General features: G+C 48.1%; 1 protein-coding gene across 1 annotated transcript in view; it reads left to right on the forward strand.

The window, feature by feature from the left end:
• Positions 1–10,000, forward strand: part of antxr2a (ANTXR cell adhesion molecule 2a) — a 98,603-nt gene that overhangs the window by 19,543 nt on the left and 69,060 nt on the right. The window contains exon 10 of the mRNA XM_063195769.1: positions 3,141–3,210. Coding sequence (XP_063051839.1) covers positions 3,141–3,210 — 70 coding nt within the window. The remainder of the gene's footprint in view (positions 1–3,140; positions 3,211–10,000) is intronic.

Below are 10,000 nucleotides of genomic sequence, written 5' to 3' on the forward strand. Positions count from 1 at the left end.
ACTGGTTTTATGACCTGATGTTTTTGCCAGGCCATGAGGTAGTAGAGGTGGTTTGTGAGGGCCAGTGGTGTGTACCGTTTGCCTGAATGAGGAAGTTCATCTGCATCCGCGCTGCGATGAAGTGGAGACTTCCCTTTCCTGCCACACTCTGGCTTTGGCCTCTGCACTAGCAGGCAGCTCTCTTTATCGCAACGCTATCAGCCAACAAGAGAAACCCCAAAACCAAACGCACAGCTGAATATGGAATTTTCTAGAAAGTGAGAGCTGTTCATGTGATGACGTGGCTAACTATTCTCTTGCTCACTTTGTATCATAGTTACTATGCCGTTTTTGTTTCATTGCCATAATTTTTCACGACTTGCTCTATTTTGAGCTGTGAGTGCAGGGCATTGCAGTACAATCATTTGATAAGCATCTGGTGGCAGATGACTGAGACCACTGTGAACCATCAATCAAGCCCCCGCGCGGATCTTTCCACCGCCCGCTAAAAATAAGACTAACTCCATTTTGTATTTTCCTCATTTTCCTTTTAATGTGGTTGTGATGAGGCCAGCTGCCACATCCCTCAGGATGCGTGTTGTACAGTCTTGTCAAGTGTCCAGAGCATCAAGGTCATGCGACTCGTGTGTGTCTGTGTCTGTGTGTGTGTGTGTGTGTGTGTGTGTGTGTGTGTGTGTGTCGGTGTGTGTCGGTGTGTGTCGGTGTGTGTCGGTGTGTGCGTGTGTGTGTGTGTGTGTGTGTGTGTGTGTGTGTGTGTGTGTGTGTGTGTGTGTGTCTGTGTCTGTGTCTGTGTCTGTGTCAGTGTGTCTGTGTGTGTGTGTGTCTGTGGGTGTGTCGGTGTGTTTGTGTGTCTGTGTCTGTGTCTGTGTGTCTGTGTGTCTGTGTGTCTGTGTAGCATAGAATGTGTATATTGAGAGATGTAAGTCCATGCTGCATACTCGATTGCTGCAGGTAGCGTGTGTGCTGCAGTAGTGGTCCATAGCCATCTTCTGTGGAAATACAGACTAACACACTAAAAGCAGAGCGCTAAGCATATTTAGGGAGGTAAACGCATACACTAATCTAGACTAATTCTACAGCTAGCATGTGTGTATTGACACATGTAAAGCGGTGCTGCATACAAGACTGCCATTACAGGTAGTGTGGATATGAAGAGCTTCGTTGCAAAGTGTAGCGTGTGTGTATTGAGACATGTAAATATATGCAGTATGCTATGCTACACTACAGCTACAGGTAGTAACATGTTTGCGTGCTGCGCTAGTGGCCCAGCGTGAGTCGTCACGCTCACACAGGCTCCCGCTGCAGCCGCTCCAGGTTTTATCTCACACCCTGCCCCTCCGTTTGCCACATCACAGGGAGCTTTTAATTATTGCACACTTTTTTCCATATAGCACACACACACTCACACGCAGCACACATGCATGCGCAAACACATACACACGTGGCACATAAACGCTCACATAAACACACACATAGTGTGGCTCAGTGGCTCAGCATGGCTCAGTCTCTCATGCGTCATGCAGAAATCACGCACGCACGCACGCACGCACACACACACAAATGTTGAATGCATGCTAACAGGCACTTGCACGCGCACAGACACACACACACACACACACACACACACACACACACACACACACACACACACACACACACACACACACACACACACACACACACACACACACACACACACACACACACACACACACACACACACACAGGCACACATGTGGCTCCCACATGCCCTCCCATTCACACGTCAGCCTCTTTATACTCCATGCCTCAACAGGAGGAATGAAGGCAAGTCGAAGCACCTGCAATCCTCCCTGACGTGAGCTCATGCAAACAGAGAGACAGGCAGACAGAGACTGGGGGGGACATAAAGGATCACTGGCCCCTGGGCTGCCTTTTGTTTGCACACACCTGGCCTATCCAGCATGCAACAGCTACGCAATGCAAAACAGACATGCTAAGAAAAGGCACGCCAAGAGCAAACAATGCTTTTGGAAGGAGGATAGAGGTTATTCCGAAAGAAAAAAAACAACAGTCAGTCAACAACACAAGTCAACAACCCAACAGCACTCTCATTTGGTAAGGAGATGAGGATGTTACTGCACCCTTGCACTGTGGATGGATTCTTACATTCAAACTGTAAACAAAATCAGTGTTTAATTAACAGTGTATTCCTTTTACTGCACATACAGTACGTGTGACAGTAGTGGCCGATCTACTGAAAAGGTTGCTCATGTACTTTTCTCAGTCAGACACTGTATAGCACTTTAGTCAGTTTGCATTGTTTTTAAATGTGTTTCATAAATAAAATTTAGCTACTACTTGAATAAACTGACTTACTTTACACAATTTGCTTTACTTTACTTATTACATGCTTTCTTTACAGTTTGTTATTGTCATTTCTTCTTCTGATAGCGTTTACATAAACTGCTGTCACCCTCATTCCTTAGAACACACACATTTTTCCCATTTTAGGATTTGTTGTTGTGTGTGTGTTCATGGCAGCTAGCTGTCCCTTGCTGAACCCCGGCCCTGGCTCCCTCCATGACTCAGTCAGGATCTGGCCAGTAACACACACACACACAGACACAGACACACACACACACACACACACACACACACACACACACACACACACACACACACACACACACACACACACACACACACACACACACACACACACACACACTCTCTCTCTCCCTCTCTCTCTCTCTCTCTCTCTCTCTCTTCATCCCCCCGCTCTCTCTGTCTCATATACACACATCACAGTCACAGTCCACATCCCACGCACACAGCACACGACTGCAGTGTTGCACATCTGGAAACAAGTTCATAGTCCAGTAACCCATACAACCTTTCTCTCTTTCCTTCCCTCTTTCTACGACTCTCTTTTTATGTCTTCACTCATCACTCTGTCACTCATTCTCATTCTTCTACCAACTGTCCTCTTTTCTGCTTTCCATCATTCTCTCTCTCTCTCTCTCTCTCTCTCTCTCTCTCTCTCTCTCTCTCTCTCTCTCTCTCTCTCTCTCTCTCTCTCTCTCTCTCTCTCTCTCTCTCTCTCTCTCTCTCTCTCTCTCTCTCTCTCTCTCTCTCTCTCCTCTATTTAATGTTTCCAGATGAGGTGCCAACAGTGGTGAAGGAATATTACATGACGTGTCCGGCGCCCGTACTGCAGGAAGTGGATGAGTGAGTCCCACCTCCTCTATTTCCTCTTACTTCACACACTTAACACTACATCTCAGTCATTGCACATTGGCTGTACGTACAGGGAACATACATTACATGCAGAATTACAGTCCCCTATGTCAGTGGCTCTTAAAAATGTTCGGCCCGGACTCCCTCCTAATCTCACCAATTTCAGCTACCCCATTTGATTTAAATAGTCATTTTTAATGCAACAGTAGGGCCTGTAGCAAACCTTTTTTGTTAAATGCGGGTCGACTGTTTCAGCATTTTTGTGAACTGTGTTGAAAAAAAGCTTTTTAACGGACCCACTTGCAATGCTCTCTGGACCGCCTGGGATTCCGAACCTCTGCTGTATTTGAGTTTGAAATGTGTGTTTTTTCATATATAACTGGGTAAAGTAATTACTTAAAAGTTAAATATCAGCCTATACTCCTAGGGGACATTTTCATTTTTTGCTATCCAGTAGTTGTATTTCCAGCACTGGTCTTAGGAGTTATTGTTGCAGTATTCTGCAGATGCAGAAGAAACACACGCCCTCCATAGTTTCAAGAGCCTGTTCTGGATCTAAAGCATGACCGAATCATCCTCGGCTGATGACACATGATGTAGCAAAAGGGAGTAGCCTTCACTACACATGGTCAGTTTGTAGCACTTGGCACATCAATGCAGTGTAACATACAGTAAGTACAACATGGAGGCGTGGATATAAGCATTTGGAATGCAAGATCCCTTATTATTTTTAAGTGAAAAGAGCAAGAACAGAGCACACGACTCTACTCACCTTTTGGAGCAATAGATTTAAGACTTAATGGCATACCTTTTTCTAATACTTATATAACCTATAGGCACATGAGATGAAATTGTAATATTGTACTGAATGCGATGTTGAATATTCATGTTGTTGTGAGACGGTGGTGATGCATTGCAGCAAAGGTCCGATATTGAGACCACCAATAACAACAGTGTAAATTACATTAACGCCTTTGAACGACTATTTAATGCTGACATACACACATAGGCGCGCGCGCGTGTGTGTGTGTGTGTGTGTGTGTGTGTGTGTGTGTGTGTGTGTGTGTGTGTGTGTGTGTGTGTGTGTGTGTGTGTGTGTGTGTGTGTGTGTGTGTGTGTGTGTGTGTGTGTGTGTGTGTGTGTGTGTGTGTGTGTGTGCATTATGTACACACAACATACCGCTCGTCCCCTTCACTGATTGTTCTCTTCGGCTTATTATAAACCACTTAGTGCATAATGTACAGCATCATAAACAAAAAAAGAGCCATCTCCGCTACAAGGTGGCCATTTTAAAAGCCTTGCTTAATTAACTCTTGGCTTGGGCCTGTGACCCATTAAGTGCTTAGCTGCTATGAACGGCGAGTAAACACATCTGTTGGGAGGTTGGTGGGGAGGATGGTGTTGGGTGGTGTGTGGATGTATGGTGTGGGAGAGGAGCGGGATGGTGGGATGGGAAGGGAAGGGAAGGGGAGGGAGGCGAGGGAAGGGAAGGGAAGGGAAGGGAAGGGGAGGGAGGGGAGGGAAGGGAAGGGAAGGGAAGGGTGGGTTAAAAGGATGTGCGACAGATGCGTCTGATCCCTCCGCCTCTGGTCCCGTGTAAATAATTCACGGCAGCAGCGGCAGCGGCGGGCACACAGCTCTGCCAGCCACCTGCAGCCTGCGCCTAAGCTGCCACCACACTCCTCCTCTTCCTCCTCCTCCCTCTCTCCTTTTCTTCTGTCCCACCATCCCTCCCTCCCTCCCTCCCTCTGTCGATCCCTCTCTCCCTCTCTTCCTCCATCTGTGCCCCTCGCACACAAGCCAATCACCCCCCTCCCCCATCACCACCACAGCCACTGCTACCCATTTCCTCCACACACACCTGCTTTACACCTACCACTGTCACTCACCTCCGCCTGCTCACCTGAGAGGAACGTTACCGCCGCTCAAAAATCTCACCGAATCATCTGCGATTGCTCAAAAAGAAGCCTTCAATCTGCTGTCGTCTGAGCCTGTCTTTTTTACAACTCTCTCTCTCTCTCTCTCTCTCTCTCTCTCTCTCTCTCTCTCTCTCTCTCTCTCTCTCTCTCTCTCTCTCTCTCTCTCTCTTCCTTCAACATCAGAGCAACACTGTCAGAAGTGGGGTGCTAAGTGATGCGAAGATTAGCATTTGGCTGTCCGCCAAGCCGTTGCCGTTTAGGCATCATCTGCTCTTAAATATGGCTAAGTGTGCGCTACGTGAGCCGCTCGCTGCGAGTAAGGGTGGGGGGGAGCTAGCCGGTACCTGAGGGAAACCGTGCTGCCTACTTACACTATATCCCCAGCCCTTGGAATTGCCATCTCCCCACAAAATCCCCTTGTCATTTTTCCCCCTCTTTTTATCTCCTTGAGGAGGGAAATTCGTTCAGACAGGGAAGGATTCATTAAACAATGATAAGACTATAAGAGACAGATGGTGGAGAACTTATGCATTAGCCTAGCTTTAGCCCAGGCCCCCGTTAATGAGCACCCCCCTCACCCCCACCCCCACCCCATCATCACCATCAATCTAGCAGACACCCACAGTGGTATTTACAGCAATGTTATACAGTTACACTCGTGGAGGTCACTGGCAGGCCATGGTAGATAGGTTCAGTTGTCACAGTGGGGTTGGAATGACCACTTGGGTCTTAATCACTGCTCCATTAGCGTTGCTAACCATGGAGGAGCCCTGGAAGAACAGCTAGTGATAACGCAGTAATTTTATTATCGACCCTCGTGTAATTTGCCCCTTACAGACAGGTAACTTTGTACACATTAAAGGTCCAATGTGTTGGATTTCCCTTCCCTTATTAAAACTTGCCACTGTTGAGAATGTGAGAATGGATGGTAGGATTGAATGCAATAGCTCACATTGAGCCATGGAGGAGACACTTTGATAGCATTATATTTGGATCTTTTTGGTCTCGCTATTTAGGGATCTGTTTTAATACCACTTGCACTTGCAAAAAAATGCACACATTAAGTAACCACCCCCATCTCTCTGTCACCCCAACCCATTCCTATCCCCTCTCTGTACCTTTGTGGCCTTCCCACAGTTCCGTTGCCCAGAGGTCTGTTACTGTACGTATAATGGAAACGAAAGTCTTGAGGTCTTCAAGTCAACAATGAGTCCCTCCCTCATTGGCCTGCCCTAATCTGTCAAGCAACATTAGACGTGTGCACACAATTAAGCACACAATCTCCCCCCCCCCATATTTCTACTCTCCCATTCCCAGCCTGTTGGCAGCCGCAGCTCTGAAATGTAGGCTAATGGCGCTCCAAAGAAGCTGGAGTGTCCTCCCGATGGGGCCCGGACACGCGTGGGGCAGAAGGCATGTCCAGGAATCAGAGTGTCCTCGTAGCCTGATGTTCTTACTCCTCTGTTCCATCACCTCCTCTATGCTCCTTCTCTCACCCTCCTCTCCCTTACCTCTCACCCATCTCTTCTTTTCTCTACTCCTCCTAGTGTTCCTGTGTTGCTCTGCGTTTCCTCGTAGCTGGTTCTACACTCGTCTGATCACTTCCCTTATGCTCCTCCGCTCATTCTCCTCTTTTTTCCCGTCCTCCTCCAGATTTTTTTGCTCTTCCTTTTGTGTCCTCATAGCTGTTGCTGCACTCCTCTGTTCTACCGCCCTTATGGTCCTCTCCTCATCCTTCTCATCCTCTCCTCTCCTGTTTCCTCTTCTCCTCCTCCTGGTCTTTCCATTCTGCTTTGTGTGTCCTCATAGCTGGTTCTGCACTCATCTGTTCTCTCACCTCCCTTACGGTCCTCCTCCCATCCTCCTTTTCTTTTCCTCTCCTCCCCCCCTTCCTTCCTCTTCCTCCTCTCCCTGTTCTGCTCTTCTCTGCTCTCGTCGTCTTCCTCTCATCCTCCTTTTCTTTTCCTCTCCTCCCCCCCTTCCTTCCTCTTCCTCCTCTCCCTGTTCTGCTCTTCTCTGCTCTCGTCGTCTTCCTCTCATCCTCCTTTTCTTTTCCTCTCCTCCTTCCCCCATTCCTCTTCCTCCTCTCCTTGTTCTGCTCTGCTCTTCTCTGCTCTTATCGTCTTCCTCGTGGGTCCTCATGGAGGGCGAGCAGGAAGCCTCATCTGTGGCGACAGCTGCTGGGGCTAAACTGAGTGTGAGGGGGGCATCTGTTACCCCCCATCACACACACACAAACACACACACACACACACACACACACACACACACACACACACACACACACACACACACACACACACACACACACACACACACACACACACACACACACACACACACACACACACACACACACACACACACACGTGCGCGCATGCACACACACACACACACACACACATCCACAAATCACCACCACCTTACAAAAACACACATGCATGCACACACACATTAGCAAGGCCGAGCGGTACCCCTGGAGAGCTGGGGACACAAGGAAGAGAGGGGTATGTGTGTGTGTGTGTGTGTGTGTGTGTGTGTGTGTGTGTGTGTGTGTGTGTGTGTGTGTGTGTGTGTGTGTGTGTGTGTGTGTGTGTGTGTGTGTGTGTGTGTGTGTGTGATGGGGGTTGGAGTGACGGTCGTTTGGAGATGATTGAACGGGTGAGAGGACAGGTTAGGGAAAGGGAGGGGGGTCAGGACAGAGTTGGTGCATGTCTTCACCTAGGTTTTGACAACCTGGGGGTGGAGGACAAAAGATAACAATGGGGGGTCTGTCACCTAGTGACACCTGCCCATCATGCACTCACAGGGGAGAGAGAGAGGGAAAGAGAGAGAGAGCGATAGAACGGGAGAGAGAGAGAGAGAGATAGAAAGGGAGAGAGAGAGAGAGAGAAAGAGATATTTTGCCATAGTCTTTTACAGAATATTAAGTAATTATATACTTTCTCAGAAAGTTCCACAATGCAGAGTAAAATGTTTGAAATTTTCCTCAGAAAAAAATAAGGAAAGCTTACAGTTACTGTGTAGATTGAGGAGTGTGTGTGTCTCTGTGTTTGTGTGTGTGTGGAGAGGGGGTGCTTTGGATCTTTCTATGCATGTGTTCCTTGGTGTGTGTATGTGAGGTGGATTTGTCTGTTCAGTCAGTTTTTTTTGTGACACTATGTGTATCCTGCTGTAATACTGTGATTTAGCAATACGTATAGGCCTCAAATCTGGTCTACACTCTGGTCATGGTTGTGATGCTAACGCATTAGCACAAGTACCCTGTATTTGCATGTATACACAAATAGTGTATGTTAGAGTTGTTTGCACAGATACATGCATAAACATTACGGAGGGGCAATGTGTTTTGCTATTGCTTCATAACAATAATGCTATAAAAGTACTCGTGGAATGCTGTTTGTAGTTCCACCACCCACACACACACACACACACACACACACACACACACACACACACACACACACACACACAGAGTTAGAGAGAGAGAGAGAGAGAGAGAGAGAGAGAGAGAGAGAGAGAGAGAGAGAGAGAGAGAGAGAGAGAGAGAGAGAGAGAGAGGGGGGAAAGGGGGAATGAGTAGAGGAGGAAGCGAAAGAAAAGCTGTTCATGTTCAGCTGGCAGCTGGTGTACACAAACACTCGGGCCCTTCAATAATTCACGGCCCTCATTTCCGCATCTTTAAGGAAAAAGATTCCCAAGCCATTAGCAACGGCGGCTGTCACCACGGCCAGCTGCAACACATCACAAGCGCTCCTTGTCACTCCGAACCGAGCGCATGCATGTCCATCCCTCCGCCCCGTGCCCCATCTGACATACTGTAAAAGCAGGGAAGTGTACCAGCACAGACATTCACACACATACACACACATACACACACACACACATAAACACACACACACGAGTGATCGCACACAGAATGATAGCACACATGTATATGTACATTATGTGTTCACATGTCGGACATGTTACAATTCTGTAAGTGTAACAGGGGACTGCTAGTCTCCAAAGTGATTCTGGTTGTGAGAGTGAGAGAGAGAGAAGTGTGGTGGAGGGAGGTAAGAAAAAAGTTTCTAGATGCTTCCACAGGCGTCTCCAGTGACTCTTGAGAGTGCCGTTGTCTCTATCCGTCCGTCCTGTCGCCATCTCCGAGTTTTTCCCTTGTCAAGAGGGCCCAGAGTGATCCAGCCCCTCCTCATCTTCCTCCTCATCCTCCTCTTCCTCCTCCATCTACTCGAACATCTGCCAGTTCCGTAGTTACGTCCGTGACGCCATGTCGACTCCCGTTCTCTGGAAGCAGGCGGACAGGCAGGCAGGCGGGCGGGCTGGGATGGGGGAATGCTGCGCTGGGCTCGCTGATTGAGATGCCTACGTCTGATTGGCTTAGTGTCACTGTGACATGTGACTGAAACGACCGTGAATCTGCTCGTCGGAGCTTTTAACCGAAATGCCGCAACTTGGCAGGGCACGGAGAGTCGCCGAGTTAATTTGGGGAAGTTTTGATGAGGGCTCTGAGAGCGGGGCTGTCATGTCAGCTGTCCGTCTTTTGCAGATATACACACACACACACACACACACGCACACGCACACGCACACACACACACACACGCACACGCACACGCACACGCACACGCACACACACACACACACACACACTTTCTTGAAACACATGTACACACACAGACATAAAATACACACAATGATAAAATATAGCCATTATGTGTGTACATGTCATGAATGTCGCACATGCTGAATTTCTAACAGGCTAACAGGGAATTCATAGTCTCCTAAGTAAGCATGGTCGTCATACGCACGCAAGAGCGCACATGCGCGCGCGCACACAGACACAGACACACGCACAC

Source organism: Engraulis encrasicolus, chromosome 3 (genome assembly GCF_034702125.1).
Source record: "Engraulis encrasicolus isolate BLACKSEA-1 chromosome 3, IST_EnEncr_1.0, whole genome shotgun sequence".
Taxonomy (NCBI): Eukaryota; Metazoa; Chordata; class Actinopteri; order Clupeiformes; family Engraulidae; genus Engraulis; species Engraulis encrasicolus.